At 42.8% G+C, this 13,607-nt stretch overlaps 1 protein-coding gene across 1 annotated transcript in view; it reads right to left on the bottom strand.

Moving 5' to 3' along the window:
* Window positions 1–13,607, bottom strand: part of cdh8 (cadherin 8) — a gene marked incomplete at both ends in the record, with an annotated part of 185,999 nt that overhangs the window by 124,808 nt on the left and 47,584 nt on the right. The window contains 2 exon segments of the mRNA XM_084308206.1: window positions 11,241–11,428; window positions 12,726–12,893. Of these exon segments, the coding sequence (XP_084164332.1) occupies window positions 11,241–11,428; window positions 12,726–12,893 (356 nt within the window).

Here is a 13,607-nt window from a genome sequence, read left to right as displayed (position 1 = left end):
CTTCCAAAAAGTAACTAAATTACTTACTCAGTTACAAATTATAAAAGTAACTAGTTACATCAGAAAGTAACTATTGCGTTACTTTCAAGATTTTTTTTTACATAAACAACATACACAAATCTAAACTATTTTAATGTTGCTGTGGGACAAAGTGAGACTAGCCTCCAATCAAATGCCATGTATGTAGATATTATAATTACTATGTTTATATAGTGGATCATACAAATACAAACAGAATAGATGTTTTGAAACTTTTGATATGTATTGCCCCTCAACAGGCCACAACTGGGCAACATTAAATTATGCTTGTAAGCACTATACCAAAAATAAATAACAAATATATTGATTGATTGAACATTTTAATTAACAGATTGCAGAATGGGTACAATACAGTACGGCTCAATACACACAATTGTTAAGGGGATGCAGACCAGAGAAAGACTTTCGTCTTGTTTACATCAGGGTCCCCCCATTTTCAATTCATGACATTTATGACGAAAGTCTTTCTCTGGTCTGCATCCCCTTAACAATTGTATGTATTGAGCTGTACTGTACTATACCCATTCTGCAATCTGTTAATAAACTTTTCAATCAATCAATCAATGACATACACAACATACAGATATAAGAATCTAATCGAATCATCTAAACTAATCTAATCATGACATTTAAGACATGCATGACATACAGAGATATATATATCTCTGAGCACCTGAAGCCTGTGCTATTAAACCAGGAAGTGCAGCACTGTTGATAAGGCTGTCGGCACTGCAGTAGAGCCACTCAGTGCCCTGCGCTGCAAAGAGTGAACACAAAACGCTCATGGACCCGCGGTCTCATGCTGACTGATCAGTGATCGCTTGTCTTGTCGCGCTGTGTGTCAGAATCTGGATGCTTTAGACACCCGCCCACCTCCACCTCTGATTGGCTTACCATGACATTTTATTCAACCTCAGCCAATCGTCAGCATGTATGCTTGGCTCGCGCACTGCCCACTAAACAAGGAAGAACATATTATTGCCTCTTGGCGCAGAGATCTGTCTGATGAAAGAAACAGGTTCATTCATAGTAACGCGCCGCATTTTTTTGCAGTAACGGTAACAGCGTTATTAAGATTGGAAGAGTAATCCGTTAGATTACTCGTTACTGAAAAAACGAACGCCGTTAGTAACGAAGTTACTTAGAGCGCCGTTATTCCCATCACTGGTTAAACCTCAAGTCAAAGCATTTTAACACCTTGGCAGTCAGGTACTAGGTGTGAACAATAGCTATTAGGTCCACCTCTAACCACTCCCCTAACCACTCCCCTAACCACTCCCTCACTGGATTAGCTGTCATCTGTCAGTAACCCTTTTCACACAGACTTTGCAGCGTATGATATGATATATGGATCAGAATAGCATATTGTGCTATATCAGAATATCTCTTTTAGATTAGATTAAAATGTATTGTCATCATACAGCACAAGTAGAGTATAACAAAATAACGAGTGCAAATGTAGCTGTAAAGTACAACAGCAATATCCAATGTTAAACTGGGTACAAAATATACAAATGAGTACTACTGAGTGTAGTGTTAATCAGATGTATGTACATAATTGTAGTATATTAATAAAGACAGTATGACTACTACTGGCCAGCAGCATAACTAGTAAGAGTAGGATATTTACAGATATAGATATAGTAAAGGACTATGTGCAGGTAAGTACAGACAGGTGAGGATAGGTATATATTTGGTGGCAATAAATATTAGATTAGATTAGATTATTTAATGACCACCCAGCCAGGCTGGTGGAATTTGTTTTCAGTGCAGTTACAGCATTGTTCCAACATAGAACATATAACATAACTTACAATACATACATACTACATGCAGTTAAATACATAGATACATAATTACAAAGACCACAATATCACAGTTTATGTCCATGTCCATAGCAACAGAGGTAGGGGGGGGGGGGGGGGGGTTGCTACAGGGAGTTCAGTGTCCGTATGGCAGTGGGGAAGAAGCTGTTTTTAAAGCGGGATGTTTTGGTGATCAGGGATCTGTAGCGCCTCGCGGAGGGCAGCAGCTGGCAGATATGGTGTGCTGGGTGAGTGGGGTAAGATTCATATATACAGAATTATCATACAGAGCTAAGGGTTATATGTGCAGGTGTACAAGCATAGAGGGGTTATATGCAGGGGGGCTGTCAACGTGGCACAGAGTTCAGAGAGATGACAGCTTAGGTTTAGGTTTACTTTATTTGATCAAGGGGGGACAGCGTACATTAATAAAACATTTTACAAATGTAAATGCACCCAATTTTAGCCAAAAGGCTAATTTCCATTGGCAGTCCCCCTGGCAGAAGGTACAGCTGAGGGAAAGAAGCTGTTTCTGATTCTGCTTGACTTGGAGCGGAGGTTCCTGTAGCGCCTCCCGGAGGGGAGGAGGGTAAACAGTCCATTATTGGGGTGAGAGGTGTGCTTGACAAGGCTGCGTGCCTCCCTCAGACACCGTTTGTTATGGATAGACTCACTAGTAGGGTATGCTTTCAATGAGTATGCGTTCAATGGCACACCGGTAAAAGTTCACCAGAATATGAGGGGACAGGTGAACCTTCTTGACCCATGCTGAGGCATTGCGGTTCCAAGATAGGTGCTCGGAGATGTGGACTCCCAGGAATTTGAAGCTAGTGGAGACACGCTCAACCTCCGTCCCTTTGATGTGGACGGGGGGCATGCGTGCCGGCTCTGGTCTTCCTGACTTCATGCAGCACTTTGGACTAAACTATTTGGTTTTGATTAGCACAGTGGTTTTTCCATGTCAGTGTATTTCCATGTGTTGCCACCGGGGGATCCGGATTTAAGGCGTGTAACGCAGACCATCGTGGAGCAGCGGGAAATGGAGGACAAAATGGAATTACACTCTCGTCTGCGAAACCGAAAAACCAACATGAAGAAGTGCCTTTTTTGTTTCCCCCCCCCCCCCTTGTTTTCCATCCCGCGCGGACGTCCCCCCACCTCCGAGGCTTACAGCGTCGTTCTTCAGACTCCCACGAGCCTCAGCGTGGCATCAGCATGTGTACACAGGGCCATTTAGAGACATCAAAGTTCAGCTGGCCGGGGGGAAGCTGGGCTCATCCCACCAGCCTCCCTGGATGGGCCTGGGAGCGGGCAGATAAACAGCTTAAACCCCCGAACAATGAAGAGACCCTCCCCGGTCTGCGCCTGCAGCCGTGGTACAGTCATGGTTAGATCAATATGTTTTAACCTTGCCTCGGAGAATCTCTAATAATTTGGCCTCGATGTTTTTGACGGGCCAGTTTATTTAAATCCATATAGCGTTGTTTTGTTGGCATCGATGAAACTGTTACTCTTGATCCTTTGTTTATGTCGGTCAGAAAACACAACGTGGGGGAACAGAGGAGAGGAATTCCTTCCTTCGACTCGTAATTGGAGTCACGTCTGTTTTGGAAGGGGGGCGGGAGAGAAGCTGCAGAGAGATGCAGCGATAGTAGGTCTCCCCACCTCACGGCACCCCGTTATCACCCATCTTGCTTTTAGCGATGCAGAGGGAAACCGATTCGGAGGAGCAAGAGAGAGAGAGAGAGAGCGAGCGGGCAGGTTCTCTCCCCCCGCTGTGGTGGAAGTGGAGGTAGCATTAAAGCAAAAAAAAAAAAAAAAGACTAACACGTTTGACATTTACTCTATCAGCACACAGAGATTTTGTGACTACACGACGTCGCGGTTCGTCCTCTAAGAATCATGTTTTCCTTAGCGGCAGTGAACGTAGTCCCGGCAGTTTACCTTCAGCTCATATAGATTCCACCTCCCATGCTTGTCGAGAGCCTGACACAATCACAGTGGATGTCCTTGGAGGCAACGTCAGTTAGTATTCCGTCTCAATGGCACACTGAGTGTACACCTATACAGGCCCAGACACGGCGCCAAACACGACTTAAGACTGGAGAGCAACCACGCCATCAATCATCTGTGTGTATGCTTGGATATATATATGCAAACATCTTCCATCGAGGAGAGAATGTATAGACTTAGTATACAGAATACATGCATATGTAATAAGTATAGCATGTGCTTTGAAACGGTTGATACCCCACTGTGAAATCTCAATTTGATTCTGCAGGAGATGTCCTTGAGATACAGGCGCGCTTCAACTTCCCCTCGCGGGTCACGGTGTTATTATTAATATGCATCACGGTTTTCAAATGTAAATTTCACACTCTCTTTAGTGTCGCGGCGGCGTCGGGGGGGGGGGGGGGGAGTAGAATTGAGTTCTTGTAATGTCTGGAGGCACGTAACGCTATCAGGCTCGGCACACACTTCGGCTTTTTATCACCCGGGGGGGGGGGGAATATTGGTACGGTATTGTGCAAGAAACACACGCCGTGTATAGTGTTACACGCCGTCGGAATTGCAATGTCATTGAGATCCCTAAGATAATTACTTTGCTCTCTGGGGGGCAAGAACGGAGCGCGAGTCATACTTCTTCAATTATCAGTCGAAAACAATACCTGTTGATTTGTCCGATTTGTTTTCATTTTGATCTGATAACTTGTGTGATTTAACACCTGTTTACACTGGTCTTGTCCCCCCCCCCCCCCCCCACACACCAGCACTATGCATCAGGGGCTGCTTGTAGGCTGAAGGTCAGAGGCACGGTCGGAGGCTATACTGTAACGCCACCGGCTTGTTTCTTCAAAGGCCACCGGGGATACTCTCTTGGCGAGGGAAGCTATAGGGAGCGTATTTCTACCCTCCCTTATCAATGTCTGTCAACATGCCCTTGAGCAAGGCACTTAACCTCAGCCGCTCCAGTGAAACTGCTCGGTGGCCAACAGAGGGAGCCTGGGGCTGTTGCCGGGCAGCTCCCAGCTGCGCACATGGGCTAGTGGGTAGCAGAATGGTTCAGAAAAATAGCATGCATACAGACAGTGGAGTATACTCAGAAAAAGAGCATGCATGCAGTGCAGTATACTCAGAAAAAGAGCATGCATGCAGTGCACTATACTCTGAAAAAGAGCATGCATGCAGTGCAGTATACTCAGAAAACATACCAAAAAAACATGGACATGTTGTATTGTGGTGGAACTGTTAATAGAGGCATTTCACAGAATGTTTAGAATGCCCATTTTCCCGCCATGTTGGAAGAGACAATGGGTTGCTTGTGTGTGTGTTGCTATGTGAGAAATATATGAACAAACATTTCATGATTTGGTATCTTATCACTGGGTCTTATAAACAAGGCACGGTGGCACAATAATAGCATGCTACTACCACTTTCTTTGAATTGGCTACCAGTGGTTACAGGCAGCCATGTTGGAAGAAGGAAAGCTACACAAGCATTCCGTGCAAGGCCTCTATTGTGCACAAAGACAGATTTCCAGAGTTAATGTGCATTTATTAATACAATATAGAAGACGATACACATATTAGATTAGATTAGATTAGGTTCGATTTCAATGTCATTGCACAGCACAAGTACAGTACAATGAAATGAGGTTAGCGTCTAGACAGAGTGCAAAGTAACAGTAAAGTGCATAGCAATATACGGTGTAACATGTGGATATGTATAAAGGACGAGTAGTCAATAATAATAATAATAATAATAATAATAATAATAATAATAACTTTATTTTTATAGCACCTTTCATACAATAATTGCAGCTCAAAGTGCTTCACAGCAGCAAAAAGACAAAATGAGCACATAACGTGCAGACATAAAAATCACATTGTTTTTCACATTAGGATCTAACATCCCAATAGGCCACGTTGTTTATGGTTTCATTCTATTGCAGTTTTAAAATAGACAATAATAAAAAGAGTAAAATAGAATAGACAGAGTAAAATAGTGCAATAGTGCAGTGCAATAATATAGTAGAATAGAATAGACAGAGTAAAATGATGCAATAGTTCAGTGCAATAAAATTTTTCTGAATTACTGTTTAAAACTAGCATGACCTAGCATGCTCTGTAAATAACTCATGTACATATACCGATATGCCCTACTTTGTTTACTTGTTTTTTGCACTATGTCATTCTATTGGATTCTATTATATATTACTATTGTATTATGCACATCGTTGCGGGCGGGACCCCCCGCATTTCTTTGTATACTTGTATGCCGTGACAAATAAAACTCTTGACTTGACTTGAAACCGTCTTTACCTTCCCTGTTTGATATCCACAGTTTAAAACCTGACCGGCTTCCTTCCTGTTTGATACCCACTTGGACCCTTCGAACCTCCCTTCGAATACTATTATGCTAGGGCTAATGTATGTACAGTATTATTAATTACAGTGGTATAAGTATGAATACACTATGGTAGTAAACCATACTATACTGCTTTTCTTTTTTTTTACACAGAAACGGACTATATTAGGGCTGACACAAAAAACATCATGTTGAACGAATCCAAAGCAGAATAGAGTTTTCATCCTTTATTATATCCTAGAATCCTCTATTACGACTGTATGTTTATTGTTTATTTTTTTAAAGGGGGTCCACACAGAAAGACAACACAAAACACAAAACATAACAATACATGAGATACAAATAACAATCACAATTCACTTAATTAACAATGATAATCTAGAAACAGTAAAACATTGTAGACATCTTTATAAACATCAGAATATTTTCAGAAAAGGTTTTTACATTCATGGGTAGACATGAATATTTTCATGAGTAAATATTTCATTATTACATTCCTACAGTAGGTATTTCCACTACCAAACAAGGACGCGATGTGGGCTCGCTACGGTCGTTCAGCAGCCCAGGACTATAAATACACAGCGCTCACACCAGGCTCCATAGGCTGTAAGTATGTAGGTAAGGCCACAGTGTTCACCTATAATGCATCTTGAGAGAATGATTTGATTACGCTGCTACAGTATATTAGGCTATAGAAAGGAAGTACCAAGCATTTCCCTCCTGTCGTTAAAACACCCGCCACATTTCCTCGGTGTGCTCTCATGAAAGTTATCTTATCTGAATTATTGTTATTTTAATCGCTGTATAGACTACAGTATAAAGTATATTTAAAAAAGTACTGCCGACTAGTAATATCCAAGTGTCCCATTAATCCTTTCCCCTCAAGGATTGGTTTTATGACTCATCATGAATAGGAGGGAGAATGTATATTGCAGGCAAGAATAAATATGCTGTTTTAGGACTTTATCAATGCTATATACAACCTATTTTTCACATCTGAATTCTGGTATGGCTTATATTAGGTATTCAAATGCTGATTAATTACAAAAAGGGATTATAAAAAGAAAATGTTGCCGCAATAATTATTAATAACTAATAGTAAACTTAGACTCCCAAGATGCAACACTGAACGGCACAGGAAGTCCTTCATTCCAACAGCCATCAGATTATATAATGCCCCACTGTGTCTCACTGTATCACTGAGCACAGAGTGACAGTACAAACTCTTGCATATCTTCCTGGACCTTTTCACTTAATTACTTTTTACATCGATTACTGTACATTTTACTGTATATTACTGTATATTCTTGACTGTATATTTTAGAATGTATATATACAGATTTTAGAATGTATATATACAGATTTTAGAATGTATATCCCTGACTTTCCCTCAGGATCAATAAAGTACTTATATTATATTATATTCTAAAACACAAAATAAAGCTGTCAGGTTGACAACTTTCACAACCGCACAACAAAGGGGTAACCCTTTTACAACCACACTACAGAAGGTTAACCCTTTCACTGTGACAATACATAATGTTAACCATTTCACTGCCGCACAACAAAGGGTTAACCCTTTCACAAGCACACTACAGAAGGCTAACCCAACCGTCTGTAGTGTGGTTGTGAAAGGGTTAAAAGCAAGTACATTTCCCAGGGATTGTCTGCTTCTATTCCCGGGACAGGAAATGTCTTACTTTCAGGGAGAGAAATCATCCCCGATATGGAATGAATATGCCAGAGAAGTGCTATGTGTGATTTCACGAGGTCGGGCCAATCAGCTTTTGTAGACAGCTGTCAACACTGGAGAGTGCACTCGCTGGTCATCCTCCTATTGCTTGGAAATACAATCTGATCATCCTGACACACCAATATCTATATGGGCAGCAAGTGGAAGCATTTTGTTTGACTAAAAAGGCACAGCGTCAGCACAACTATATGATAAAGACTTCAGCTATAAAAGAATCAACTCAAGTTTCAAGTTTCAAGTTTCTTTAATAGTTGTCATACAGAAGTACAGAATACTTTTATACAAAATGCTTCTTACTGTTACGCTCCAGAGACTGTGCTAGACAAGATAAGTATGAAATAAAATATGAAATAAAATAGTATAGCATGTAAAATAGAAGTAAAATAGAGGTCACAGTGTTCAGTATAGACATATGTACAATGTTCGATGCAGAATAGAAGTAACTGAGTTACCATACAATATACAATATACTATGCAATGTACTAATATACAATACTATATAGTGCAAAGCAGAAATGGGATGAGGTACAATTTAGGTACAATTTACAGTAAGGTGTACGAGTTGTAGTGCAAATCCTTTACCAATAAATATAAAGTGTGTTTAGGTGATCTAAAGTGTGGAGAGTGGGTGCTGCAGTGTGTTGTTTGTTTAAAGTGAGTGTGTGCGTGTGGGTGTGTGTGCTGTGTGCATTTGATGGTTGTTGCATAGTGTTTATTGTTCGTTGAGCAGCCTGATGGCCTGGGGATAGAAGCTTCTTCTGAGTCTTTCTGTGCTCACCTTGAGACTCCGGTATCGCTTGCCTGACCGCAGCAGTTCAAAGAGGCAGTTGTTCGGGTGGCTGGAGTCCTTGATGATTCTCTTAGCCTTACCCCTGCACCGCTTGTTGTAAATAATCTGGAGGGTGGGAAGCCCCCCTCCAATTGTGCGTTCAGCTGAACGTGTGACTCTTTGTAGTCTGCTACGGTCTTGTGCAGTGCTATTCCCAAACCAGGAGGTGATGTTGCCAGTCAGAATGCTCTCTATTGTACATGAGTAGAAGTTCTTAAGGATCTTCTGACTGACTTGGAACTTCCTTAGGCGCCTGAGGAAGTAGAGGCGTTGTCGTGCCTTCTTCACAACACTGTCAATGTGTGTGGTCCATGTCAAGTCCTTGGATATGTGGGCTCCGAGGTACTTAAAACTGTTCACTCTCTCAACCGGTGCCCCGTCGATGCTGAGGGGGCTGTAGTCCTTGACCCCCGACCTCCTGAAGTCCACAATCATCTATTTTGTTTTGCTGACGTTCAGGGAAAGGCAGTTCTCTCTTCTTTTTTTTTTATCCACTTTTTCTCCCATTTTCTATATTTTCTCCCATCCCAATTTCGTATCATCCAATTCAACCCTCCCCTGTCACGAACGCTGTTTCTTGCCTCCCACAAGCCGGCTGCAATGTGGACTAAGTCATACATAGCACAAGTCCCCTCCGGTACTTGAGGTAACAGCAGTCGCATCTTTTCACCTGCGCAGCTCGATCTCTCAGTGGCGAGGAGTAACGCGTGGTAGGCTCACGCTGCCCCCGACACTTCCTGATTCCACTGCGCAGGCGCACCAACCGACCTGTAGGAGTCGCTGTCCACAACGCCCGATCCCCACCCATCAGTGTCCCACCCCCTAATACGGCCAATGTGTATTAGTACGGACGACCAGCTAAACTGAAAGCAATGTGGAGCGCTGGGATCGAACAGGCGATCCCAGCGTCTCCGCATTCGTGGCGAGCACCTTGCCCACTACGCCACGTAGCCGCCCTGGAAAGGCAGTTCTCTCAACTGCACTGCCAACACAATGCTAAGAGATTTGTTAAAATAATTATTTTTTTATCATGTATTGATAGTAACTACAATTTTCACCCGGTTGAGAAGAAAGCAAATGCAGCATTTCTCCTAATTTCCTCCTCCTCCTCCTCCTCCTCCTCCTCCTCCTCCTCCTCCTCCTCCTCCTCCTCCTCCTCCTCCTCCTCACAGGCAACAGGGAACTGTATGAATACTACAAACTACATACTGTAGTCCCGTTGTTAGGAAGAAAGCTAGGAAGATAGCGGGTGACCCCTCTCACCAACTCTATGGGGAGTCCGAGCTGTTTCAGTAAAAGTACAGAAAAAGTTCCCTAAAATGTAAATACTCACGTAAAGTACAAGTAGCGCGGACTTGTACTCAAGTACAGTACTTGAGTAAAAGTACTTTACTACTTTCAACCACTGGTAAAAATGGGATGTTTTTCCTGCTGTCCTTCCTTGGACAAAGAGCCATGCATGTAAGCCGCCACTAGGGGCAGAGCGGCCAACTGTGAGACTACTGAATGAACTGTAGTGACTTAGTGTCATTGCCAGTCTATAGTACAACATGCCATGTTATGGAACATACTACCTAGGCCCCATGCTAAAGGCATGCCGTGATGAAGGTCGAGCAGATTGAAAGCTGGGATAAGAAATGGAATTAGCATCGATCCGTGAGTGCAGAAGGGCCCTTCAATGTATCTAGCAAGGATGGAGTCTGTATCCAATACAACTGACCATAATAAGCATAATTAAGTGAACAATTTAGTATGCAAACATTTTGCAGTTGAGAAGTTAGCGGTAAAGAGAGAGAGAGAGAGAGAGAGAGAGGGGTGGGGGAGAGAGAGATAGATAAAGAGAGTGAACACAAGAGAAAGAGAATGGGTGAGTGAGAGGAACAGAGTGAGTGAGAGGAAAATAGAGAGAGAGAGAGAGAGAGAGAGAGAGAGAGAGAGAGAGAGAGAGAGAGAGAGAGAGAGAGAGAGAGAGAGAGAGAGAGAGAGAGAGAGATGGACGACATAAATGAAAGGGGCCCAAGAGAGAGATCCCTGTGGTCAAACACCAGAGGGGATTGTGAGGTCCATTTTAGAAAGACCGCCTTTAGCAAAAATGTTCTATCGATAAAGGGAAGTGGAACATGGAACAGCCTTCCGGTCCCCTTAAGGGAATGTACCACCCTGTCCACCTTTAGGGGCCAACTCAGGAAATGGCTGTTAGACAGCCAGATATGCACTCATTAGGGATGTTAGTGATGTTGTACCGACTGAATGTCATGTTAGTGTGTGGTCATGTCAGTGATGTCAGTGTTTATGAATGAACGTTGTATGGTCCGTTTTGTGTTTGTTGCTTATCACGCTGTGATGATGTTATGCATACACTCATGTAAATGATGTTCATTCATTTACATTGTCCTTAATAATAAACAAATCTTAATCTGAATCCCTGTGGTTCGCCGGTCCTACCTTCTTCAGTCTGAGGATCCCCTCCTGGGTCTGCGTGTCCGTGGTGATCTCAAACACCCCGCGCTCGTCCCCATCCACGATGTTGTACATCGACTTGGCGTTCTCGCCGATGTCTCTGTCGTTTGCCTTCACCTTGCCTCCGGCTCTGCCCACCACCAGGTGCTCCGGGATCACAAACTCATAGAGACCTGGGAGGGAGAGAAGAAACATCAAGTAAAGAAATATAATATTATATATATATATTAGTGCTGTCAATAGATTAAAAACAATTTACTAATCAATCTCACAATTTTCTGTAATTAATCTAGATTAAAAATAGCATTTTTCTACTTTAGACCGAAGCTTGTAACAGATATTTACTTGAGTAAATTCATGGAATTAATGTAAAATCGACACAAAGAAAGTATATTTAGATTCAAATACTATTTTAATAGCTTTCTTTGAATACAGTTTCTCTCCTGTGAAATACAAATGTTAAACACAACCATCAACATTGACTCAGCTAGACCTCTTTCTTATATCTGCGGCGCTAAGATTGAATATTTTTCACTCCATAGATTAATCTAGATAAATGTATTTGAATGCTTTAAATAATTTAAATTAATCTCCAAAGTTAAAGCATTCATTAAAGCATTCTTTCGAAGTGGTTATACTTAGGCATTCTTTCGGTTAGCCAATCGGAGAGCGTCTTTTTCTTCTTTGCTGCAATCAAAGAGCGTCTTCGCTCACAGAGGGTACGAAAAAAAGAACCCCGCGTTTCCTCCCATCCCAATTTAGTCGCTATGCGAATTCCCCCCCCTCCCCTACCTGGTCGTTGTGCGCATGTTCCCCCTACTGGTCGGTACAAGGGAACCCTGAAATCCACCACATGCTTCCTCCGACACATGTGGAGACAGCCAGCAGCTCTCTTCTCACCTGGCAGCGATGACTCTCATTGGTGAAGTGTAACGCGTGGGAGGTCACGCTGTCTTCACCACTTCCTGCCTTTCGCTGAGCAGGCGCCCAGACCTGACCTGTAGGTGTCGCTGTCCACAACGCCAGATTACCACCCACGGCTTCTCTCCCGCTAACTCAGCCAAACGAGTTAGACGACCGGCGCAAGCCGCAGGGCAATGCTGACTCCGGGAGTCGAGACCGCAGCCTCTTGCATTGGTGACGAGCGCAATCTCCGCTACGCCACCAACATTTATAAAATGTTCATTCCTGAATAAAGAAAGAATGTATCTCCTACAGTTATTTTGTTTTGATTTCCAATATCACAAGTTACTAATAGTAATGAGGTAGATATGCTATATAATGTTTCAAATGATTGCTCTGTGGCATTTTCTTCCTCCCAAAATTTTGCAACTTTTTATGGGATATTTATAAAAAGATATAAGCACTATAATACCATTCCCTTGTTCTCATTATGACATTTGACAATCGTTTTGGACTATAGCAATTTGCTGCTCTATAATTACTATACAAGGGATGTACGAGTCTTACTTTTAGAGAACTTTGGCGGGTTATCGTTGACGTCTGTCAGGGAGACGGTGACGGTGGTGGTCCCGGACAGGCCGCCCATGTGACCTCCCATGTCCTTGGCTTGGATGACCACCAGGTACTCCTCTCTCATCTCTCTATCCATCCCATGGAGAGCGATCTTAATGGTCGCTGTAAGAGAAGAGATACCGTGGTTCAGAGTGCATTCATCACAATTAATGCCTTCTAATGACCTGAGCGTAAACACACCTAATGGACGCAGCACATCATCAGTATTAGTAATTGGCCGCTGACCCTTAGCTGCCAGAGATGTACCCCTCCTGGTGACTTGTTGTTCACAATCTGTAAGTAGCTTTGGATAAAAGCGTCAGCTAAAGGACTAAATTGTAATTGTAAATTGTAAATGGTAAATGGTGCATTTATATAGCGCTTTTATCCAAATGTTTGTTCCTCACATTTGACCCATTCACTCACACATTCACACACCCACGGCGGAGGCGACCATGCAAGGTGCCAACCTGCTCATCGGGAGCAATTAGGGGTTAAGTGTTTTGCTCAAGGACACTTCGACACGCTGCCAAGGAGGAGTGGGAATCGAACCGAGAACCTCCCGAGCCACCGTCGGCCCCTATTGGTGACATGAGAAGCCTCCTCAGACGAGCGCTACAAAGACCAACAGTATGCCTCAGGTTAATATGGGTCAGTAATTATCTTACAGTACGCCTCAGGTTAATGTGGGTCTGTATCTTACAGTACGCCTCAGGTTAATATGGGTCAGTAATTATCTTACAGTACGCCTCAGGTTAATATGGGTCTGTATCTTACAGTACGCCTCAGGTTAATATGGGTCTGTATCTTACAGTACGCCTCAGGTTAATATGGGTC

Source organism: Notolepis coatsorum (genome assembly GCF_963971535.1).
Source record: "Notolepis coatsorum genome assembly, chromosome: 2".
NCBI classification, from domain to species: domain Eukaryota; kingdom Metazoa; phylum Chordata; class Actinopteri; order Aulopiformes; family Paralepididae; genus Notolepis; species Notolepis coatsorum.
The sequence above is the reverse complement of the archived record's forward strand: the minus strand, read 5'-3'. Positions and strand labels throughout refer to the sequence as shown.